This window comes from Lygodium microphyllum, chromosome 20 (assembly GCF_053477565.2).
Source record: "Lygodium microphyllum isolate KBCC chromosome 20, Lygodium_microphyllum_v1.1.10, whole genome shotgun sequence".
NCBI classification, from domain to species: domain Eukaryota; kingdom Viridiplantae; phylum Streptophyta; class Polypodiopsida; order Schizaeales; family Lygodiaceae; genus Lygodium; species Lygodium microphyllum.
In genome coordinates, this window is record NC_141154.1 from 119,990,090 (window position 1) to 120,016,509 (window position 26,420).

The 26,420-nt window shown below is 40.7% G+C and overlaps 1 protein-coding gene across 3 annotated transcripts in view; it reads left to right on the top strand.

Moving 5' to 3' along the window:
- LOC148019315 (uncharacterized) overlaps window positions 1-26,420 on the top strand; it is a 96,682-nt gene that overhangs the window by 64,544 nt on the left and 5,718 nt on the right. For 2 of the 3 annotated variants that reach the window (XM_087701204.1, XM_087701205.1), the window contains 3 exons: window positions 2,687-2,788; window positions 2,921-2,998; window positions 26,100-26,144. In XM_087701204.1, coding sequence (XP_087557330.1) covers window positions 2,687-2,788; window positions 2,921-2,998; window positions 26,100-26,144 — 225 coding nt within the window. Of the gene's footprint in view, window positions 1-2,683; window positions 2,789-2,920; window positions 2,999-26,099; window positions 26,145-26,420 lie in introns of all 3 variants that reach the window. The other variant, XM_087701203.1, reaches the window with a different exon arrangement.

Here is a 26,420-nt window from a genome sequence, read left to right on the forward strand (position 1 = left end):
TGACCAGTTGGGGTTCCATTAGAGCAAGTCCTGGGTGAAAATCAACGGGCAATTTTTCCAAATGCTTTCCTGATTATTGGAACAACAAGAGTCTTTTGAATCAGCCAAGGAGATTGTGAAATCGCGGTTTGTAATTTATCCATCAGCAATTGAAATTAAAGAAATACCAAAAGGGACGCCAGTTTTTGGGCCAACAGGGTGTCCACTGTCTAAGTTTTTGAAGGTAAAGTGAGTATTTCAGTTTATGTTCATTTGCTAATTGCTGTAATTAAGTGCTTAATCAGGTTAAACCACCCTATCCGAGAAGGAAGGCTGGTTTCACTGGCATTACGACGGACCACTGTAACCCAAATATTGTCCCGAGGAGACAAGTTCTGACCCATCAAAAGCGATACATGCTCAATACCAGCTTGAGAAGCAACCTTCTTTCCATCTACTTGTTCCTGTTGGACAATCGGCTCAGGAACAGCTTGAGGCTGTTGAACCATCTGTTGGGGAAGATGGCCATGCATATCCAAATCGGGATCCATAGACCGCTGCAATACCTCCTGGCTTGTATCACATTTTGAAATAAAATGTCCCAATTGTCCACATCTGAAGCAATGTCTAGCAAATGTTCCCCATTTCAGCTCATAGACCAAAGTTTGTAACCCTAGAACTTCAAATCGAACGGATGAGGTTTTCCTGTATCCCAAAGCATACATGCCCCATTCCTATTGCGAGAGGCCAACCGAGGCTTCACCAAAACCTCATCAAGTGATCTTAGAACCAAGGGAAGAAGTCGCCAAAGATGTGCAGGAAAATCAACCACATCAACCCAATTTGGACATGCTTGCCTAAGTACCTCCTGAAACTCCACCATAGGCCTCCATGGAACCATATGAACTAACTGACCATCCATGAACAACAGGATACATTGCATAATATGAGCATGCACTTCTTGAGACCGGAAAAGAACCTCAAAAAAAACCCCTGGGTCCATCATAAATCTCTTCCACAAAAGGCAGGCCTGCCCTTGCCCTGAAGCATCATCCTAACACACCTCCACATTGACAAGCATAGATTGCAACCAAGCATGGATTTTAGTGATCAAAGGAGTCCTTCCCATAAAGTAAAAGATGGCTGCCCTCTCATGAAAGGCAGCAATCTGCTGAAGAACCAGATCAGCACCCATAACAGTGACTACATGTTCACCTTCTGGTAAAGAACTTGCTTTACCCTCATTGGCTTGAGCATATTTCGACATAAGATTATTGACAATGGCCAGCATAAACTGAAAAGACTCATTAGTTTGAGATCATGAAGCATGAACATTTTGCTGAGGCAAATTCAGGGCACACAAATCTGGTTCTTCGACCGACATTTTATGACGTTTAGCGATCTCATCCCCTTCCATTAACTGCCCAGAATCGTCAGTTGACGAATCACCATCTGATTCTGCCAAATCTTTATCATCCCCATTTCCAATATACCCATACCATTAGATTCCTGCAAATTCTCCATATCCGAGGCCTATGCTTTACACAGTTTAATCCAACCCTGACTGGCTGTCACAGAACAGAACAGAACCTGTCTCCTTCTGCAGGCCGTTGTATGTCAGGTGCTCTACGCAAATCTATGCTCTGCTATACTGTTTGTACAGACCTTTAACAATCACTCTCACTCGGTTTTACCCGGGATGAAAGTAGATCGTCACAGACAGACCCTCGCAGTCCGACACAGCTGGGCGCCACAGAAAAGTCAGGACAGATGAGGTCTACGGTGTGCACATGTGAACTGGGACATAGTGCAAGCTGGGCAGAAGGCTAACCTCTGGATGGCAAGGGCAGGACTGGAGTTGTCGAACAGGGCAGACAGGAGCCGGTGTGATGTGAACCAAGACTGAGGTGGTGTGGGAAGCAGTCAAACAGAGGCGCGGTTCAGGGACAACTCCTCTCCTAGCTCTTTTGTAAATAGCTGTAACTTTAGAAAAAATGAAGCATAACTTAAAGGGATCCCAAACTACTGTCAATATAGTTTACTACAACAGAGCAGCCTCAGCCAAGTGACTAGCTTATGTATGTCTATAACCCCTGCTTTTTGTATATGGGAAAGTTGCCACGGAATCAGCCTCCAAACCCTATGTTTTTCTAGTGATTGGCGGGATAGGGATGAATTATTGAGATGTCCAGGAGCAGCCTGATAGTTATGCTTGAATTTCAGGCTGTCCCTGAAGTATCATTGAGATAGTTATTGTTTTGCTTAAATTTGGTTGAATTCGGAGCACTATACCAACTTTTATTCTTCTCAGACAATAACCCACAGGTTTTTATTGGCTTCTATGTTCTCTGTTATAGCTGTTACATTTGCATTATCCATATTGGTTCAATATCCTCTGTGCATGTTGAATACATGATCTTTCTTCTCAATCTCATTTATTTGGGATGAAGTTAAAATTGTCAGATGAACAAGAAGAATTTTACAAACCACCCAGGAGTGATTGTACTCTGTGGTCAGTTCAAACCTTTGCTCAACCTGTATTCTGGTTATCTGAGAAGGCTTATTCCTTGAGTTTAAAATGATTCCTGTGTGTTATAATGTTCTCACTCATTGTATCAATGGTGTTCTCTCTCACTCCAAGGCTTTGGAAATGCTCAGAACATGACTATGCCTTCTTGAAACCTATCATATGTTGTTTCAAAAGCAGTCTTTGCTGGAGTCAACTGTTGGGAGAAATATTGTAGACCATGGACTCTGGAAACCAGAGAAACCTGATCGACTATCCCTTGTTTTGCAAGGAGGGCTAAAGGTATTGCTAAATTATGAAACTTTTAGTATCTTGTCTGACCTCTAGTTATGCCATTCAACGATCTACCTAACAATATTTTCTGGGTTTCTACTAAAAAATTTTATTTCCTTTTTGTTTCCCTGGAGAAAACAGGTTCAAAATGTAGTGACCAAGCGGTCATTTTCCACTTCTGGGCCTGGTCGATTTGATACCTCTGAGTATTCACAACAGGTTAGAGGAGTCAGACATTCATTGATACCAAGAACTGTATTGGGCACATCGTTGGCTGGAAAAATGCACCTTTATTTGTGACATGCAGTCTTGGTCCTTCTGTGGTAACTTGTATTTTTGGATGATGCATGTATCTCAAGCATGTGCATTAACACATGCACTGGGGTTTCCAATATTAGCAATGACCTGGGATGCATTTCAGCTTATTAAAGGATTCATTTTTTGTCTGAGATAAGGCACAGGCACTTGAACGTCCACAAGGGGGCACTTTCCTTCCAAGCATAAAGCCATGAGAGCAGGCAAGAGCTGCACATGCGATTTTTCTGTGTGTGGATAGGTTGGCTTCCTAGCCAAATGAACAACAGAGCTTAATTGCATTGGGACCCTCCTTGTCAGTTTTAAGGATTCATACCAGTGGAATCATTAAGTAGGCTTGGCAAGCATAGGTCTGTATGCTTTTGATTGTTTGATCTTTGTGAACTTTGACTACATCTATCCATCAATCTCTCAATCATCTCAGTCTACTGAAATGGTTGATTGTCATTATCAACTCTTACCCCATCACTTTGGAAAAGTCATGATGCGGGGATAGGGCTTGTTCAAACCCAGCACCTGGACTTCTCTCAAGCCCTATGCCAACCATAAAGATGAACTGGGGCACTACCAAAGCAAGGCCACTCTCTTCTTCCTCTTCCTTTGCAACTGTTTGTAGTTATGCCAAGATACGACCCGCTGTTGACCTCCTGAATGCTCTTAATGAGCCAAAACTCTCATGCTATCCTATATCTGCACTTCTCAGACGGCTTGCAATGCCTTACACCCTCTCCTCACTGCTTCTACGATCCACTTCAATCACCTTTGCAAGGTTATCTACAACCTTGAGAGACTCACTTATGAGATTTTGGAGAAATTGCAGAGAATTTTTGGTGTTTTTTTTGTATATCAGAAGTTGATTTGGGCACATATGTATGCAGTATACATGTTAGGCAGCTCCTACTGAGTTGATGTATTGCTGAATATTCATGGTGCAGACGTCTTAGAGATCATTTGCAGATCTGGGATCGTTGCAGATGTATTTTTGGTGATATTGCTGAAGCGGGAGTTACTTGGCAGTGATGTATGCATGTAATATATGCTGGAAATTTTAGTTATATTGCTAAAAGTCATCCTTTCTGCTGTCGTACATATATTTGGGCATTGTCAGTAATATAATGACACTAAATCTTGCTCTTATTTCCTGAAATTTTGTGCTGAAATTAGTTGAATATTCAGCTTGTTGTTTGCTGTCATAAATTACAGCATTGGTTTTTGGTGCATTGTTGACAAATGGCCACTATTGCTTTGCAATGGCTTTGATTTGTGGAAGGACAGGATGCAAGGCATTTTGTTTCTCAAGGATTGTGATGATGCTCTCTTGGAAACTAAGCTTGCAACTATGGTAGATGAGGATTGGGCTAGACCCAATAAGAAGGCCATTGCGTACATTAAAATGGTTGTATCTGATGATGTACTTATAGACATTAAGCATCTTGATACAACTTATGCTGTATGGATAAAGTTACTGGATACTTATGAAAATACAACTCCAATGAACCAAGTACATCTCATGGGCAAGCTTGTGAACATGGAGTTGGATGAAGTCTAAGCAAGCATTTGAGCATTTGAGTGCTTTCATAGGGATTTTGAGTCAGTTGCAGGACTTTGGTTTGCAGCCCTTTGGTAGACTATTTTCTTGTTGATGACGTCCAAGTTCTCCTTCAGAAGGTCATGCAGTACGATCGAGAGCTTTTCTTTTGGAAGATTGGTTTCCACCTTTAGGTGCGATGCTTAGTACCATCAGTATCCACGAAAGTTAATTGCTTTTCACCTTCCACTTCATAGATGAAGGCCCCACAGCTGCTTTTGGGTACAGATCCAACTCCTTCAAGGGAGTAGCCTCCTCATATTTGATGCTCTACTAGAAGCGACTTCCTCTTCCCATGAGTTCTTAACTTGCTTCTTGGAATGCTGAAATGGTATCAAGGTTGTTTCGGGTTTGGTTTGGGAATTAGTTACTTCTTGGCTTGAGGACTCGTCTTTCAAGGATGCCTCTAGGAATGTCACACAACAGGAATCAATTGATTTTTGCTTGGGCTGTAGGACGAGTGGTTATTGGCAAGGTGTATCGTCATGATCCTCTCTTGAGAAGAGTAAATTCAGGCGACAAGAGCCACTTTGTCTGATAGCTAGGAGGCTTTGGTTGTTTCACTTAGCAATAACGCTGCTTTAACCTTTGATGGTGTTGGGGGCTCTATTGTCAATGAGGAAATCATAAGAAAGTCCAGTGGAGAAAGGTATGTCAGAGAAGAGGGGTAATGCGGCAAATAAAGGAAAAAGTAGGAGTAAAAGCAAGGGTAAACAACAGGATGTTACTTGCTATTAGTGTGGGCGCAAAGGGCATAAAAAGCCCGATTGCTGGCACTACAAGAAAGAGCAAGAAAGAAAGAAACAATAGGAAAAGAAAAAGGAGGATGACAAGAAAGATGATGATAACTCTTCGTCAAAAGAAGTTCCAAAGGCAAATGTTGCATCTAGTGTGGTCATTGAAGAAATTTCTAAGAGCACATTTTACTAGCTTTGGTGGTGGATCTTGGAAGGTCCACAAGGGCTCTATGTTGATTGTTAAGAGCAGCAAAAGGGGGGACTTTGTATTATTCTCATCATTAAGCATTACTTGGCAAGTTCTTGGCTGTGACTAAAGTTGATTCACAGGTGGAACTTTGACACAAAAGATTTAGTTATATGAGTCAAAAAGGCCTTCAAGTTTTCTTTTCTTTAGGTAGATTTGATATAAACGGCTTTGGTCTCGAATTTTGTAATGATTGCTTATATGGAAAACATGTGAAGTCTTCTTATTACTCTAGTGTCGTGAAGAAGTTCAATGCTCTTGATTTAGTACACTTCGATGTGTGTACTATGCATGTTAATTCATATGGAGGTGCACGATACTTTGTAACTTTTATTGATGATTTAAGTAGAAAGTCATGGGTGTATGTGTTAAAGAGCAAAAAGGAAGTGCTAGATGATTTTAAAAGGTTTCATACTTTTGTTATTGAAACCAATATTCCTTTCGTGGATAGGTGGTAATTTCCTGATTACAACTTAGTTACAGTAGCAACATTTATTACAAAATCGAAAAATGTAAATTAACTCATAATCTTGGGCAATGGACATCTTGTTGGCCCTAAAACCGGCAGTCCTTTCGGTATTTCTTTAACTTTGAAGAAAAAGTTGATGTATAATGGGATTTTTTGAATCCCTTTCGGTATTCTAACTTTCCTTGCTATCCAAAGTTGTTGGGTATCACTCACGCCTATGCTCACAGAGGAGTGTCAGAGATCTCAGTAGAACACAGGGGTACTTTTTACTCTGGGTATGAGAGGTTTTTTTTCCCAGATTTATTCTCTTTATTTTATGTGCCTATGTTACACATTTTCGGGCACTTATCGTGTTGCACATACTTGGGGTGTGAACACCCTCTTACAACCCTAAGGTTTAAGGGTTGTACCTTGTACTTTCATCTTACACTTTCAATCTATTGCATTGGGTGTCGTGCTTCCACTCTCCACACTGTCTACTCCACTCTTAGCTGAGCTTCGATTCACTCCATCTCTCACATTTGGTATAAGAGTTGAGTAGAGCTCAGTCCCTTCTCATAGTACAGCTTAGCTCAGCCCCCCTTGTGGAACTGCCTTTCAGCTGGAACAATCAGCTCCCACCAATGAGAGACCTGCAGGTTGAGATAGTGCTAGCACCAGCAACTATAGCTCTACCCTGCGCTAGTAGCACTGTTGCCTCTGACTTGAGCCGCTCGTGTGTAACGACCGCTGCTCCTCTTGTCCGTGTCCTGCGCTGCATGCGCCCTGTGTTGCAGCCTCTCTACGGCCACTTGTAGCCCGTCTCTTCCCTGCGCTCCGCCTCTGCCTTGTGCTTTGCCAGCACTTTGCCTCTGCCCTGCGCCACCCGTTTGTACTCCTGCCTACTTGTGATCAGCGCCGCCCTTGCAGTTTGAACGTCCAGACCACCAGTTTGCCACCTGTCCACCACCTGCTCAGGCCGCCTGTCACACCAGCTGGATTGGTTCTTGTGCCATGTAAAAAAATTTTCAGGTAAAAATTACTTTTTTATTCTACATTCATCTCTGTGAAAGGGGCTTTTGCCTATTGGATGTAAAGGCCCATTATGCGCTCTTCCGTGTATATATTACTTCACACATGTGAACCCACCCTAACGGGTGTAAGTGTACCATACCCTAAGTATAAATATATTCTTTCATTCTTTGTGTGTACCACACTGGTACACATCCATCTGACAACTCACTCTCTATCCCTAGCAAACACTGTTCAACTCTGAGTCCTTGAACTCCTCGATTTTACTGTGCTTGCTCTCAGCTCTCTTTCTCGATCTGCTTCCACTTCGACAGAGCAAATGGTATCAGAGCCAATGGTTGACGCAAGCAGGCGATCGTTCTGTAAGGCTGTTGAGGAGTAGACAAGCAAGTATCAGGCGATTGGTCAGGTGACTGGTCAGATGCAGCTAATGTGCCAAGCGTCGACAATCAGGTGCAGGCCGAACGTGCCAGGCGTCAACAGTCAGGCTAGGCGATTGGTCATGTGAGGTGTAATGGACGTCAGTTGTGCAGATTGACGACTGACGGGACTGCGTGACAAGGAAGACCTGCGCGATGGGATTGGGCGAGACTATGTGATGAGGCGACCTGCTCGAGAGGATTGGAGGCGTGCGACATGATGAATGGGCTGCACGAACGATGGGCAGAAGGTCAACGACATTTTTGTTTAATTGTTCTTCACCTTATTTTCCCCCCTTCCACCAGGTGTTCATACCTATTAGCACAGAGTGCAAATCTATGCAAGTCTATGTCTCAAAATTTGGGGCTTTTCTAAATTTGGTGCTTGACACATACTGCAGTGTTCTCTGGACCATAACTTGCAGACATTAAGTGCACAGGCCTCGGAAATTTTTTGGGGATTCTCAAATGCAAGTGAAATTTTTGCTTCGATGAGCCAATTTCTTGGAAATTGTGTTTTGTTGGACCTCGAAATTTGGGGCTTTTGCAGAAATCATGAAATTTCTGCCACATTAGCTCGCACTTGATGCTTGGGGTGATGTATTTATGCAATTGGAGCAGATTCACTGCAGAAATTTTGGGGCTTTTCACATTTGAGCCAATTTCCTGAAAATTGTGCTCTGTTGGATCCCGAAATTTGGGGCTTTTGCAGAAATTGTGAAATTTTTGCCACATTAGCCCGCACTTGATGCTTGGGTTGATGTATTTATGCAATTGGAGCAGATTCACTGCAGAAATTTTGGGGCTTTTCACATTGGTGATGTATTTTTGAGTCGTGTTGAGACTGGACAGTGAAATTTACAGCAGATTCACTGCTGAGTGGGAGTCTTAATAGTTTTGGATGCTTCAAATATTAAAAAAGGGCAGTTTCTCTTAGTACGTGCATTGCTGAATACTCATTATGCAGTGAAACAGTGGCAAATACAACATTTGGGTCATTGCATTTGGGATTTTTGGTGATGTACTACTGAAGTGGGAGCTATCCTTAATGCAAATGTATCAGATTTGATTCGTGCATATGCTGTAATCAGTACTTGAGACTAAAATTTGCAGCTAAACATCTGCTTCTTGGACACTTTGGAAGTACAAGAGTGTGTACTTGCTGTTACAATTCAGAAACCTTGCTATTGGCTAAAAGCATTCAGCCCGTTATTGCAGTTGTGTATTGCTGAAAATGGTTGGTAGTGCATCTACATCTGACACAAAGAATCTCTTTGAGATTCGTAAATTTGACGGAAATGGTTTTGATCTTTGAAAAGATCGTATGCAGGGTATACTCTTTCTAAAGGATTGTGATGATGCTTTAGAAGAACATAATCCTGTTGTTTTGTCAGATGAGGATTGGGCTAAAATGAATAAAAAGGCCATTACTTACATTAAAATGGCCCGTCACAGATGACATCTTGGTTGATATGAAGGGGCTTGATACTGCTGATGTAGTTTGGGAAAAGCTTAAGGCTACTTATGAGAATACAACTCTTGTCAATCAGGTACATCTCATGCGAAAGTTGGTCAAATTGAAGCTCGATGAGTCCAAACCTGCTTCAGAGCATTTAAATGCTTTCACTGGTATTTTGAGTGAGTTATAGGATGCAGGTTTGCCAGCTTTTGATCCTAAATTGAGGGCTATCTTCTTGCTCATGACCTTGTCTGGTTCATGGAAAGCATTGGTTGTGTCATTGAGCAATAACCCCAACTTGACATTTGATGGTGTGTGTGGTTCTATTCTGAATGAAGAGATTAGACGCAAGGCAAGCGGGGACAACAGTGGATCAGGTTACAATGTAAGAGAAAGACTTGAAAAAATGTATAATGCTGTAAATAAAAACAAAAATTGCAACAAAGCAAAGAAAACCAGCAAGATGTAACTTGTTATCAATGTGGTCGCAAAGGGCATAAAAAGCCCGATTGCAGGTACTTTAAAAAGGATCAAGAATGTAAGAAGTAGGCTAATGCAAAAGGCAAAAAGAATGACAAGGATGGCAGCTCTACCTCTAAAGAGATAGAAAATGCAAATGTGGTATCTAGTGTTGTTATTGAGGAGATAGAATATGATAAAGATGCTGATTTGCTAGTTGCATGTTCAGATCCCCTTGCTATGACAGTGGAGGATATGTATATCACTAAAACAGATGTGATAGATGCTTTGTTGTTAGCTCATGATGGTTTGTCACAATCGTGGATTGTTGATAGCGGTGCTTCTTTTCATATAACTCCATCTCTGGAGTGTTTTTCTACTTATGCAGAAGGTAATCTTGGAAAAGTCTACCTTGGCAACAATCATGTATGTGATATTGAAGGAATGGGCACCATACATCTTCTCTAGAAAATGGTCAGGAATTGATTCTTCATGATGTTAGGTATATTCCTGGCATCAAGAAGAGCTTGGTTTCTATTGGGCAGCTTGATAGCAAAGGTTACTTCACTACTTTTGGTGGTAGCATGTGGAAAATATAGAAAGGATCTATGCTAGTCACTAGAGGTGGTAAAAAGGGGTCTCTGTATTTTCTCTACTGCAAGGTACTTCCTGGAGAGTTTATTGCAGTTGCTGAAGTACAGTCACACATGGAGTTATGGCACAAGCGTCTTGGACATATGAGCCAAAAGGGTTTGCAGGCACTGTCTTCACTTGGAAGAGTTGATGTGAAAAGTTCAAAACTTGACTTTTGTGATGATTGTATTTTTGGTAAACATGTAAAGAGTTTCTACTCTCATGGAGCCTCTAGAAAGGCATGTATCTTGGATCTAGTCCATTTTGATGTTTGCACCACGCTAATAAAAACTCATAGTGGTTTCCGTTATTTTGTGTCTTTTATTGATGACCACTCTAGGAAGCTATGGGTTTACTTGCTTAAGCAGAAAAGTGAGGCATTGGATGTTTTTAAAAGGTTTTATGCTTTGGTTAATACTCAAAAAGGCCTAAAGTTAAAATGCATAAGAATAGATAATGGGGGAGAGTATGTATCTAAAGAATTCAATAAGTTTTGTGGTGATAATGGGATTAAACAAGAGCTTATAGCTCCTTACAATCCATCCTCTAATGGTGTGGCTGAGCGAATGAATCTCACGTTATGTGAGAAGATTTGGTGCATGCTGTCCACAGCTAATCTCTCACAATCGTTTTGGGGAGAGGCACTTAAAACGGTAGTGTATATTTGCAACCGATCTCCACATCATGCACTTGATAGTGGCATTCCTAAAGAGGTTTGGTCTGGCAAACCTGCTTCATATGACCACTTACGAGTCTTTTGGATGCGAATGCTATGTACATGTACCTATTGATAGCAGAACCAAACTTGACATGAAATCTCATAGAGGCATCTTAATGGGTTATGGAGATGAAGGTGAAATGGGCTATCGAGTTTGGGTTCCAAGTATAAAAAAGGTGCTACACAGCCGGGATGTGATATTCAATGAGTCAAAGCTGTTGAAAAATGTCACATCTAATGACTTAGACAAAAAGAAAGTTAAATTTCAGCATGATCAGTTGCTAGAGCAGCCATCAATCACTGAAAATTCAGCTCCTTTTGATGCTGATTATGACAATTAGCGTATCATCATTGAGCCAGATGAAAATGGGTAGCAAGGGGAGGCTGAACATCAGCTTGAGCACCAAAATCAGCATGCTGAAAATGAATTACAACAGCCTGAAATTGTATTACAACAACCTGAACATGTAGCTCAGTAGCCAAACAATGAGGTCATTGACATTCCCTTAGATGTGGATCCACTACCTGATAACACAGATCATTGGGTAAGAGGGTCTACACGTGTTAGAAGACCTATAGAAAGATTTAATCCTTCTTTGAACTGCATTTTGCTCACAAATGAAGGTGAGCCTCTTACGTATAAAGAGGCCTTATCATGTGACTTAAAGAAAAAGTGGGAGCTAGCTATGCAGGAAGAAATGAAGTCATTTTATCAGAATGATACTTGGGAATTGGTTACATTGCCCAAGGATAGAAAAGCCATTCCTAACAAATGGGTCTATTAAATAATATGTGTGGATGGCAAACCCAGATACAAAGCCGGACTTGTGGCTAAGGGCTATACACAAAAGGAGGGCATTGATTTTCAGGAAGTGTTTTCTCTTGTTGTCGAAATGACCACTCTTCAAGTGTTATTTGCCATTGTAGCATCTATGGATCTTGAACTTGATCAGATGGATGTTAGAACTGCATTTTTGCATGGTGATTTGGAAGAAGAGCTGTACATGAAATAACCCGAAGGCTTTGTTATACATGGAAAGGAGCATTTGGTATGTAAGCTTAAGAGAAGCTTGTATGGTTTGAAATAGGCTCCTAGACAATGGTATAAAAAGTTCGATGCCTTCATGCTCTCACATGGTTTTAAATGGAGTAATGCAAATCACTACTTATATATTAAGAAGGTCGATGATGGAAGCCTTATTATACTTGTGCTTTATGTGGATGATATGCTTATTGCTGATAAGCATAAAAGCCAGATTAATGCATTGAAAAGGCAGCTGAATTTAGGTTTTTCTATGAAGGATTTGGGTGCAGTTGATCATATTTTGGGCATGCGTGTCACACGAAATAGAGAGCAACAACTCTTATTTCTCTTGCAAGAAAAGTACATCAACAAAATACTTGATTGTTTTTCTATGTTCGATGCCAAGCCTCTTGGTGTACCTTTTCCACCTTGCCCTAAGCTTAGCAAAGCAGATTGCCCAAAAGATGACAAGGTAGCCAATACCATGAAGGGTGTTCCTTATGCTTCAGCTCATGGTTCACTCATGTATGCTATGGTCTCTACTAGACGTGACATTGCTTATACAGTGGGAGTTGTAAGTAGATTCATGTCAAATCCTGGCAAAGCACACTGGAAAGCAATGAAATGTATCTTATGATACCTTAAGGGCACATAAAGAAAATGTATTTGCTATGGCAAGGGTATATTGGATCTGTAGGGGTATTGTGATATAGACATGGCAGGTGACTTGGATACTCGCAAATCTACTAGCGGGTATATCTTTACCTTGACGGGTGGCGCAGTTTCTTGGTGCTCTAGATTGCAAAAAATAGTAGCATTTTCTACCACTGAAGCTGAATATATTTTAGCCATTGAGGCTTCAAAAAAAGCAGTTTGGCTTGGTCGTTTGGTCAAGGATTTTGGCTTGCCCACCAAAACACCTGTACTTAGATGTGATAGCCAGAGTGCTGTATGCCTGGCTAAGAGTGCCATGTTTCATGCACATACCAAACATATTGATGTTTGGTATTATTTTATCAAACAGATTTTGGATGATGGTCTAGTCACCCTGACTAAGATCAAATCACAAGATAACCCTGCAGATGTTCTCACTAAAAGCCTTGCAAAGGCTCCACATCAACATTGCATTAGACTTGTGGGAGTTGGTTAAAGGTTTGCTTAGGACCTTTAAGTGGGAGGTTGTTGGATGTAAAGGCCCTTTACGCGCTCTCCCGTGTATATATTACCTCACACATGTGAACCCACCGTAACGGGTGTAAGTATGTTGTACCCTAAGTATAAATATATTCTTTCATTCTTTGTGTGTATCACACTGGTACACACCCATCCGACGACTCACTCTTTATCCCTAGCAAACGTTGTTCACTTCTGAGTCCTTGAACTCCTCGATTACTGTGCCTGCTCTTAGCTCTCTTTCTTGATTTGCTTCCACTTTGACTCAGCATTACCGGGTCAGGCACAATAGTCTTGATACGTGTCTAGGACATGATTTATACAGAAATTTCTTGGTAAATAAGTAAAGAATTTTGGGATTTTTCGGTTCTGTGAAGACATTGGCATATACAGAGCAGTTTCAGTTTGAAACAGATTGTTTTTGAGCATTTTGGGGCAATAAATTTTGGGGCTTTTGCTTCTACAGTGTTGATGAGCATTTATTGCACCTTGGACTACGTGCATTACAGATAGTTTTGACAGAGTGTACTTCAGTTTGTTAATTGCTGTTGGAACTGGAGGGGGGCACAACAGAGAGTGATGGAGGTCAAGCAAGAGTGAACGAGTGAGTGTGATGGCTTGAGAGAGTTTGAGACAATAAGAGTGTACCAATAATGTGTCGGTGCACAAAGAATAAAATGTATTTATACTTAGGGCACATAAAGGGTGCGTTCACATGTACTATGTGTCTGTACTATATACACGGAGGTTACCGGGCCTTTATATACCAACAACCTCCCACTTAAAGGTCCGATATGAATCTCTAGCTAACCAACTCCCACTAGTCAAATGCATTGCTCGTGTTGAGCTCTGCTTAGACTTTTAGTGAGAACATCTGCAGGGTTATCTTGTGTTTTAATCTTGGTCAATGTGATTTGACCATCTTTCAGAATTTGTCTGATGAAGTGATATCGCACATCTATATGCTTTGTGCGTGAATGATACATGGCATTCTTAGCTAGATACACAGCACTCTGGCTATCATATCCCAAAACTGCAGTACCCATAGACATGCGGAGATCATCTGCAAGTCTGCTAAACCATATAGCTTCCTTAGAAGCTTCAGTAGCTGATATGTATTCAGCTTCAGTGGTACTCAGTGCAACAATATTTTGCAACTTGGAACACTAAGAAACAGGCCCACCAGCAACTGTAAAGACATACCCGTTGGTGGACCTACGAGTGTCCAAGTCACCTGCCATGTCTGCATCACAATAACCCTGCAAACTAAGTGCATCCTGCCCATAGCAAATACTTTTTCTTTGTGTATCCTTAAGGTATCAAAGAATACACTTGACAGCCTCCCAATGTGCTTTGCCAGGGTTTGACATAAACCTGCTAACAACTCCCACTGCCTGAGCAATGTCTGGACGAGTAGCAACCATAGCACACATAAGAGAGCCACAAGCTGATGCATAAGGAACTCCCTTCATAGCATTTGCTTCCACATCATCTTTCGGGCTGTTGGTTTTGCTAAGCTTGAGATAAGGAGGTAAGGGTACTCCAAAAGGCTTGGCTTCAGCCATGTTAAATCTATCCAGTACCTTTCCAATGTACTTTTCTTGAGATAAAAACAGCAATTTCTGCATTCTATCTCTACGAATCCTCATGCCCAAAATATGCTTTGCATTCCCCAAATCTTTCATGGAGAATGCTGATTTCAGCTGATTTTTGAGAGCATCCAGACTAGTCTTTCTTTTCCCAGCTAGTAACATATCATCTAGATACAAAACAAGTATTATGGGGTTGCCATCTGTATCCTTTTTCATGTGCAAGCAATGATATGCATGGCTGCGTGTAAACTCATGAGATAGCATAAAAGCATCAAACTTTTTGTACCACTGCCGTGGTGCTTGCTTCAGTCCATACAAGCTGCGTTTTAGCTTACACACCATCTGTTCTTTTCCAGGAACTACAAAGCCCTCGGGCTGTTTCATATAGATTTCCTCATCAATGTCACCATGCAAGAAAGCTGTTTTTACATCCATTTGATACAGCTCTAAATCCAAAACAGCAGTAAGAGCAAAAAGCACACGTAAAGTGGTCATCTTCACAATAGGTGAGAAGACCTCTTGGAAGTCAATCCCTTCCTTTTGAGTATAACCTTTGGCAACTAGCCTTGCCTTGTACTTGGGTTTCCCATCAACTGTCTTGACTTTGTACACCCATTTGTTTGGAAGTGGCTTTCTTCCCTTTGGTAATGACACAAGATCCCAAGTATCATTTGCATATAGGGATTTAATCTCTTCCTGCATAGCTAGCTCCCACTTATTGCTGAACTCACATGACTTAGCCTCTTTGTATGTAAGAGGCTCACTCTCATCTATAAGCATCACATAATGCAAGGAGGGGTCAAACCTATGTGGTTGCCTTCTTACGCGTGTAAACCTGCGTACCCAATGATCAACATTGTCAGGAATTGGGTCTACATCAAGACGTTTATTATTTTCAGCATTCATTTGCTGCTGTAAACCATTTTCAGCATGTTGTTCATGCTGTACAGCACCTTCATTTTCATTTTCAGTACGTGCATTTTCATAATCAGCAAGCCTATCTTGCTGTCCATGACCTCCTTGTGCTTCTATTTGCTGTCCATCATCATCTGGCTCAAAAGTAACCGGCTGATCATCAGTTTCAGCGTGTGGTACAGCACCTTGAGGCTCATTTTCTGAAGTAATGGGTGGTTGCAAACTCTGAAATTTTACATTTTTTAGATCTTCATTAGAGGCTAGAGTGCCTTTCAGCAATTTTGCCTCATTAAACATAACATTATGGTTGCGAATAATTTTCTTGGACTGAGGTAACCACACTTTGTAGCCAAATTTACCCTCATCACCATAGCCCATGAAGGTGCCTTTGGTAGATTTTGGGTCAAGTTTATTCCTCTGTTCATTTCTAACATGCACAAAGGCATCACAGCCAAAAATGCGTAAATGGTCATATGAGACCGATTTGCTAGACCTGTTTAAGGACCTGTTTGGAGAGTGGTTGCAAGTGTGAACCGCAGTTTTGAGTGCCTCTCCCCAAAATGCATGAGGGAGATTAGTAGTGGACAGCATGTACGACACTCTTTCACATAAAGTCCTGTTATATCTTTCAGCCACCCCATTTGAAGAAGGGCTGTAAGCTCCCTCTTAATACCATGCAAGTCAGAAAAGGACTTGAATTCAGTCGATGTGAACTCACTCCCATTATCAGTTCGCAAGCATTTCAGCTTTCTATCTGTCTGAGTGGTCACAAATGCATGAAAAGTTTTAAAAACAGCAAACACATCACTTTTCTTTTTCAGCAAGTACACCCAAATCTTCTTGGAACAGTCATCAATAAGGGAGACAAAATATGCAGCACCACCCAATGATTTCACGGGCATACTACATATATCAGAATGCACCAAGTCCAAGACATTGGACTTACGAGAGACACCAGAGTAAAAAGAAAATTTTATTTGCTTTCCAAACTGACACTCATTACAAAAATCAAGTTTAGAGCCTTTTCCATCAACCCTCTTCAGAGAGATAAGGACATCAAGTCCTTTTTGGCTCATATGGCCTAATCTCTTATGCCATAACTCCAAGTGGCTGCAAATTTCAGCAACTGCAAGAAACTTGCCATTAAAGGCTTTACAGTGCAAACAATACAATGTGCCCTTCTTGGTTCCTTTTGCAATCAGCATGGAACCCTTTTTCACTTTCCACAAACCACTACGAAACAGTGTGGTGTAGCCATGCAAGTCAAGCTGACCAACAGACAATAAACTCTTTTTAATGCCAGGCACATATCTGACATCTTTCAATACAAGCTCTTGACCATTGTCTAAAGATAAGTGTACGGTACCAATCCCATCAATGTTGCAAGCATGGTTATTTCCAAGGTACACCTTTCCATAACTGCCTGCATTGAACATAGCAAAACACTTCAAGCAAGGAGTTACATGGAAAGAGGCACCAGAGTCTATAATCCAAGTCTGAGTGACACCATCATCAACAGACAAGAGTGCATCAATCACATCAGCCTTGGTAATCTGCATATCCTGCATGTGACATACAAGGGCATCATAATCACATGCACATAATACATCAGCCTTTGTATTTGAAAGCTCCTCTATGACCACACTTGAGGCCACATTGGCCTTTTCTTTGCCTTTGGATGTCTCCAATGCCTCTGTCTTTTCTTCTTTCTTTTTTTTATCTCCTACATTCTTCTTTCTCTCTTGTTTCTTCTTGTAGTACCTGCAATCAGGTTTCTTGTGGCCCTTTCGACCACAATGATAGCAAGTAATGTCACTCTTATCCTTTCCTTTGCTCTTGCTCCTGTTTCTCTACCCTGCATATACATTTTTCTTTTCAGCCCTGCCTCTTACATTATAAGCTGAGTTGTTGCCTTCTCCACTAGACATACGTCTGATTTCTTCATTCAAGATAGAACCCCTCAACCCATCATATGAGAGATTGGGGTTATTGCCGAGTGAAACCACCAAGGTTTTCCACGAGTCCAGCAGTGTCATGATAAAAAAGATCGCCCTCAACTTATCATCAAAGTCCAAGTTTGCATCTTTGAGCTGATTTAGAATCCCTGTAAATGCACTCAAGTGCTCAGCTGCAGGCATTGACTCATCCAGTCGCATATTCACCAACTTGCGCATTAAATGTACTTGATTAACAGGTGTGGTGATTTCATAAGTAGTCTTCAGCTTCTCCCATATTGCATAACTTGTGTCTAAACCCTTAATGTTTGTCAAAATGCCATCAGTGACACCCATCTTTATGTAAGCCACAACCATTTTATTCACTCTAGCCTAATCTGCATCAGACATTAGTGCGGGTTTATCTTCCTGCAAAGCATCCTCACAATCCTTTAGGAACAAAATGCCCTGCATACGGTCTTTCCAAAGGTCAAAGCCATGACCATCAAACCGTACTTGCTGTTTTTCCTTAACCAGAAATAAATCTCTGCTGTTTGTACATTAACCAGCCACTGCACGGGGAAAAGATGCAGAAATTTACCAAATTCTGCACAAATCCCCAAAATTTTGAGTCCAAAATTGCATGAATGTCAATCAATCTGACCCAGTTGAAGAATTGCAGCAAGTTATTTGCTGTAATTTCAGGAAATTTTGAGATTTTCAGGTTGGTCTAGCTATGACACTACTCTTTTGCTCTTTTTTTTTGCATTGTTTATCATGGAAAATCAGGGAGGTGATGTATTTACCTATGTATCCAAGGAGGATAGGTTGGATGGTAACAACTATTCACTCTTGTTCTTCATGATGTAGAATGTGCTGATTGCGAAGAATCTTTGGGACTATGTCAGCGGAAAAGAGTTAGGTTTGGAGTTGTGGCTCCTTTTACTCGTCCTCCAAGAGGACGTGGACAACAGGTAACTCAGCTTGTTCAGCCTGCTCCACTTCAGCCACTTCCCCAAAGATCAACATCACAAAAGGCATGGGATACATGGGATGCACAGGCTTTGTTGCTGATTGCATTGGTTGTTCAGCGGTCTATTATCCCTCACATTCGGTCTGCAGCTTCTTTACGAGAAGATTGGCTGATCTTGGAGCAGATGCTTACTAGTAAAAATGAGACTCGCATCTCTTTCTTGAAGAAAGAGCTTGAGACATTGAAGATGGATGAGGCCAAGTATATGAGGGCCACAATGAATTCAATGTAGTAGATATCATCTGTGCATCTAAGTAATATTCATCAATATTCATAAGCTGCTCACGCAAGTCCTGAATTTTGTTAGAGGTATTGGGGAGATTGTGCTCACAGCCATTGATGGCTCTATTCTCCGCCTACAGGATGGTTTGTTTGTACTAGGTATAAAGAAGAATTTGTTATCTATTTCTTCTTTGGCATGGTGTCTTACACGTCACCTTTGATAATGATAGATGCATGGTGCAAGATAAGAACATAACTTTGGTCTTGACTGGTACTCTATGTCATGGGTTATATGAGTTGGATGCTCTTTCAGTTGATCAGTCCGCCTATTTAGCGTCCACTCTTAGTCTTGCTATGTTACAGGTAGAGTTATGGCATGCTCGCATAGAGTATATAAACTATGGTAGTTTGATGCTTTTACAACGTACCTAGATGCTTAATGGATTACCACTCTAGGAGAGATCTCTTGAGCACTTATGCGAGGGATGTATTTTGGGAAAAATGCATCGGTTTTCATTTCCTCGTGATGTTACTTTTAGAGCCATCAGATAGTGCACTTAGATGTATGTGGTCCTGTGCAGACAGTCATTGTGTGGATGTTACTATTTTGTGACTTCTATTGATGACTTTACTCACTTCTGTTGGGTCTATTCTTTAGTAAAAAAGTCAGAAGTGTATGATGCATTTTTGGATTTTGTAGTGCTTGTTGAGAACCAATTTGGCTGTAAGGTGAAGACTCTCCGTTCGGACTGAGGGGGGAATATATATATCCTCTATGCTGAATTCTTTTTTGAAGCATAAGGGCATTGTTCATTAGTTCACTACTGCTTATACTCCACAGCAGAATGGGGTTGCAAAGAGGAAGAATCGGTCACTCATGGAGATGACCAGATATATGTTGAAAGCAAACAGCTTCTCACATAGTTTTTGGATGGAAGCCGTTATGTGTGCTTGCCATGTTTTGAATAGATGCCCCACCAAAGCATTAAAGAATATCACACCTTTTGAGGCTTGGAATAACCAGAAACTTTTTTCGTACTTTTGGGTGTCTTGCATATGCACACATTCCCAAGATACTTAGAAAAAAGTTGGATAACAAGGTTGTCAAATGCATTTTTGTGGGGTACAATAGTGAGAGCAAAGGATACATATTATATGATCTTGTCTTTGAAAAGGTATTTGTTAGTAGGGATGTACTTTTCGATGAAAAATCAGAATTATCCCTTGTTAGTTTTGACACATATCAGGCTGCGGTTGATGTATTTGAAGGGCTGCTGCCCATTTCTTTTGGTGATTCAGTTGGAGTTTTAGCAAGTGAACTTAATGTTCAGCCAACTGCTCCATTGGAAAATGCAGAAAATCAGCCAATGGCTGATTTGAATATTCAGCAAAGTGCTGAATGTGAAATTCAGCATGAGCTTGTGCACAGTTAGGAGGCAAGACAAATGCTTAGATGGTATTTACAGACTATGAAAGATAGTCATTTGGATGCTCCCATGGCTGGCGTACTAGAAGGCAAGCTTGTATGCATGATACTGCACATACCATGGAGTTTGTTATGGCAGCAAATACAGTTGATGATGAGGAGTCTGAATGTTTTGAGGATACACAACATAGTGTGCATTGGATGGCAGCAATGCAAGCTGAGTTTGATTCCATAATTAAGAATCAAACATGGGATTTAGTATCTTTGCCTACTGAGAAGAAAGCCATTGGAACAAAATGGATTTACAAGCTGAAAAGGAATGTAGATAGATCCATTGACAAATATAAAGCCAAGCTTGTAGTCAAGGGCTATGCATAGAAGAAAGGCATTGACTATGAGGAGACATTTGCTTCTACCTTCCGTATAACTACCATTAGGTCTATGATTGCTTTGGCTGCCCATTATGGATGGACTGTGCATCAATTAGATATAAAGACTGCATTTTTACATGGGGAACTTCATGAAAAAGTATATGTACAGCAGTCCATTGGTTTTGCAATTGAGGGATTTGAACACTTGAGTTGTAAGCTAAAAAAGGTTTTATATAGCTTGAAACAAGCTCCTAGAGCTTGGTACGCAAAGATTGATGTTTTTTTAACTCAGCCAAGGGTTCATAAACAGCTCATCAAAGTCTACTCTTTACGTATGTAAAGAGGGGGGATCCACGTTGATCATTTGTCTATATGTTGATGACCTTTTGCTTACAGGGACACATGTTGGATCAAATATCAGACTTGGGGTCTTTGTACTATTACTTGGGCATTCAATTCATACATTATGCTAGAGGTATCGGTTTATCACAGTCAAGATACATTGGTAAAATTCTTGAGAGATTTGGCTTACATGATTGCAAGCTAGTCTGTACATCAATGGAACCTGGACTGAATCTGTCATTGCACGATGACAATGATTTGTTTGATATACATACATATTCTCTAGCAATTGGATGCCTTATCTACCTATGCAACACTAAGCCGGACATACAGTTTGCAGTTTCAGCCCTGAATAGATATATGCCAAGGGGGACCACTTGCAAGGTAGTAGATCTCTTGGATTGCTTTATGCTAAGGGGGGCCACTGCACTTACATGCTTACAGTGATTCTGATTGGGCTGGTGATTATGATTCTCGTCACTCCACTAGTAGCAATTGTTTCTTTCTTGGCTCGTCTTCCATATCTTGGCTTAGCAAGAAATAGTCTATTGTTGCCACATCGTAATGTGAAGCTGAATACAAGGCAGCTTTGACTACGACAATTGAATGTGTATGGCTTAGATGCTCGCTAGCTGATCTGATGTATTTCTTACGGAGCCTAGTCTTTTGTTCATTGACAATCAGAGTGCCATTGCAGTGGCACAGAAGCCAGTGTTTCATGCACGTACGAAACACATTGAGATCCATTATCACTTTGTCAAAGAGAGGCTACATGTCGGAGATATCGGCCTTATCTATTGTCCTACCACTTGTAATGTGGCAGACATCTTTACCAAAGCTCTTCCTCATGACAAATTTAAAGCATTTCAGAATGCTCTAAATTTGATCTCCTTTGGTTTCACTCATGCCTATGCTTACAAAGGAGTGCTGGTGATCTCAGTAGAACACTGGGGCACTTTTTACTTTCCATAGGATAGGTTTTCTACTTTCCATAGGAGAGGTTTTTTCCCCCAAATTTATTCTCTTTATCTTATATGCCTATGTTACATATTTTCGGACACTTATCATGTTGCACACACTTCAAGTGTAAACGCCCTCTTATAATCCCAAGGTTTAAGGGTTGTACCTTGTACTCTGATCTTGCACTTTCAGTCTATTGCATTGGGTGTCGTGCATCCACTCTCGACACTGTGAGCTCCACTCTCTGCTCAGCTTCGATCCACTCCATCTCTCACAAAAATGACTAGCAAGTCTTCTATTTGATTTGCCTCTTGATTTGGGCAGTCAATTGGCCTTCACCCACTTTGATGGAGATGAAAAATGCCCCAAATTTTTTGATTTGTTGGTCCCTCCACTTGAATTTGACTAAAAACAACTTCAGCCTTTACAACAGAGAAATATGAAATTTCTCAACCTTTGGTGATCTCAACGCTGTAATCTTCAGAGTAAGGTTGGGAGATGAGAGAGAATACTGAGGAGAGAGAAAATTCAGACTTTCTTTGCGAAGAATTGAAAAAAATCTGCCATTTATTGCTGCCCCTATCTTAATAGCTTGTAGATGTTGTCGCATGTTGATTGTTTTCTCCTACCCTTGGTTGCATCAGAAGGTCCTTCAATGGTTGGAGATCAAACCAACAACATCTCCTCCCTTTCTCTTGCAGGATGAATGCCTTAAATGCCTCTCTCTAGCCTCTAAATATGTTTTTTAGTCTTGTATAGGCATTTTTGACAATCTTCCCAAATGGTTTTTCTAGCATTATTCAGATTAGCTAATAATTAAATTAGCTAGGCAACTTTCATTCCGAGTGTCTCTGCGTCTTCTTTGACCATTAGATTGGCGTTAGGTACTATTAAATGCCACTTCTCTAGTGTCACCAATTGACACTTATGGCCAAATAAATGACCTAGGCGAACAACTGGCACTAGATATCACGAAGTACTTGTGTAACAAAACTTATAGCAACTTTTGCCTTTGATATCCTGTGATTTCCTGGAGTCTCGAGCTCGTAAACTTACTATAACCCTAGTTACACTTCACATGTGCAACATTTACTTAACCATGTGATTAAAAATTAATGGACATGTTAAGTGAGGTTTCAAAAATACATGTCCTCATGAGAGCTCTCCCTCCTAAAATCCTTGCAATTGCCCTCTATTGCATTGCCAAATGCATTGAAAGCAAAAGAGTGGATTGGAATTTTCACTAGGTATCATAGTTAACACAACATTGCGCATTGCTGCTTAACCATTTCATATGCCCAACACATTCTAAAAATTGCCAGCTAACATAACATAACATAAGACTCAAAAAGAATCTTAAGAATATTTCCAGATTATCATGTGACATGTCTATTTCTCATGAACTCAACTCATCTGGCAAAACCAAACCATAGCATAGCATAAACCAAGCATAAACCATGGCTAAAATATAAATGGTATCATAACATATGTTGCTGTCCACATAACCAATTGAATGCCAATGAATATTAATGATCATACATTGAAAACCAGCTGAATACCACTGAATATTATTGATCATACATTGAAAACTAGCATTTGTTAATATGTCCTCGATGATCATTTATCAATGCAAATGTACAATTTGAGAGTTGTAGTGAAAACCATAGCCATCTGCATACCAAATATAGTGACTAGTATACTAAATATTGATCTCATGCCAAACATATTGTTAGCTACAGTACCTTGAATGTATGTTGAATACATCCGAGATCCACTACATCTAGAGCTGTCCATGGTTGAGGAGTGGAGGTGCTAGCTCCTCCTCAATAGTCCACAAGACTGTTACACGAGACTCTACGTGTCACCTGCACCTCTCAACAGCTTGAGTGAGCCATTGGCTCTGATACCAGTTTGTAGGGGCCGATTGAGCATGACGATCGAGGCAGACTGTCCTACGCGTAGTGAGAGACAAAGAGAGAGCAAGAGCAAGCAGTGTAGAGAGTGAGCACGCTTTTTCAGGTACAATGACGAGTGTACCTTTAGGTTTTTAGATAGATATATATGTGTAAGTACAAGTGCTAAGGGTGCATTCACACCCGAGCACATTTAAAGGCACGAGGCCTTTATTCCCAACAATATCATCATCCAGAATGGTAGTCTTGGATGATTATCGTATGAGCTCGATAGATTGCTTATTCCCCCTATTGGGACAATGGGCAGAAGGGCACTTGTCATAGCTATTGTTTGTTTGTTTGCTCTTCTCTTGGCCTATGTGTGCACAGCACTTAATGCATTCATTGTGTTTCATATTTTTTTCCTGAATGTGTATGGTTTAAATACCAAATGTTGGTAAATGTTTGATATGGAGAACATATTTGGCCCTGAGAAAAAATAAAAAGAGTCCAATGCTGTCTTTTAATACCATTGCACTTGCCACTTGTCCAAAAACACATCTGTGCCAGTTTTTACATGGTTTAATATATTCATGGTTTATAACTTGAAACGTGAAACTTTAGATTATACTATGTGCATTACATAATTTTCCTATACCTTAATTTTTGAAAGTATTGTGGATAGCAAACCTTACATTTCCATACTTCCATACCTGCACATGTTTGCCATATGGTTACATTTTGAAAAAACTATGCTGTGTTCAATGCAGGTATAAAACAGCTTTAATTCTCTGATGTATTCACTGCTGGATTCAGTGTTCAATCATCATTCGTGTGCATGTATAAAATAACTCTGATTCACTACTGCATGCATATCTTGCATTCACGTTTGCCTACAGCATTCGATTGTTTCACTGTTCCATGCGCTAGTGTTCCTCAGGACTCGTTTATTGTGACAGCACATTTCACACCAAGTGTCTTCTGTCAATTCACTGTTATAACAGTTTTTACTCTGAGTTTATATAACCGCATTTGCAGGACTGCATTTAGTTTAAGGTCTTTTCCAGGTCAGATAGCAATTAGAACAGCATCTAGCTCACTGTTTGCATTCACTGTTTCCCCTATTTTACTTTTCGTACTGTTTGCATTCAAGGTCACCTGCTGCAGGTCACAATTTGTCTCACAGCATCAAAGAATTACAGATCATACATGACTGCATTACTGTCACGAAAGCATTTCACCTGTTTGGGGAGGCATAGCTGGTGACCCCATTGCTGCTTGACATCCTTCACAATTTGGGTTGCTCTTTGACATACTGTGGTATTCAGGACTCTGGCACAACAGGCCGTCAGTGGATGAAAGGGACACATTCATCACTTGCGAGGCATGCTACTTTGGCAAGTGTCATCATATGTCACTGCCGGTGTCTTAATCAAAGAGCATGCTGATCCTTAGATTGTGGCTCTTCTTCTGTCGCTTATCAGTTCTGATTTTATTGGGTTTCTTGTCGAGGAGCTACATGTTTGTGTAGAAGGATTTTCTTGGATAAAACAGCCTCTATACATCTTTTGTTTTCACAACTACTAAAGTACCCATATAAAAACGATGAAAATTGAGAGGAAAGGAGGGGATGGGGGGGTATTGGCTCGTAGATGAAAGCTACATGAATGCACTTTTAAGCCTACACCACCGCATAGTGTTATTTGCTTGAATAAGAAGGCAGGGGAAGGGACAAAGAAAGGCTGGCCTTATAGGCTTGCTACCCTTTGACCAGGCAACTGCAAGGGGGGAAGGCGGAGGGAGGGAGACTAGCTTGTAGGTAAAAGCTAAGTGAATGCACCTTTTAGAGTGGCCACACCACTGTATAGCTGCTGTATGTTTAAGTTTGAAAGTAGGGGGAAGGGACCAAGCAAGGCTGGCTGTATATGCCAGTGCACCACCTTTTTTGTGATACCCTTTTACTGTATTTGGGCCTCCATTTGACTATGGCCAGTGTCCATTTTGGGCTGCCTTTTTACCAGGGCCACTTAAAAATTCAACCAAATCAGCCCTTCTTTGATAGTAGTATGCAAGAACTGTATATAATCCTGCAGCTGCTGGCTTATTGTTGACTTGTATAGTACTGGCTGCAAGTTGGTACTATTGTAGGGAATTTAAGTTGAACGTTAAGTGCAGTGATGCATATATAATTAGTCATGCATAATATCTAAGAGACACTAGATGAGATTTGTTATTTTTCTTTGTTTAACTGGCTGCTGTAATCTGAAATACAGAAAACAGTGTTAGTGGTCAATCTCTTTGGTTCCCCTGTTATGAGCAAGATACTAACTTTATATTTTTGTTTTGGTAGAGTGCTGACAAATGTCTCTTTCTATTTTCAGATTTTTGACAATCCTACACTTGAAGGTGGTCCACCAACAATCAAGGTTTGATTCATCCTGTAGCACCTCTTTCACCATTACCATTGCACAAATTTAAAGAGTTGTATATCACTTTAATGTCTCCGAAAGGTATACGAGCTGGTGGTGTTGTAAATAGGATCACCCATGACTCTGTAAAAATAGTTCTTTTCTTTCAATACTAAGCACACAATGGGATCTTTACATGCTGGTACTTGTTGAGGCTTTGGCGTGGCATGCTTGTAATGATATCATCTTCTTTTAGGTGCATGATGTGAAAAGCCAAATTCTCGTTAGTATCAC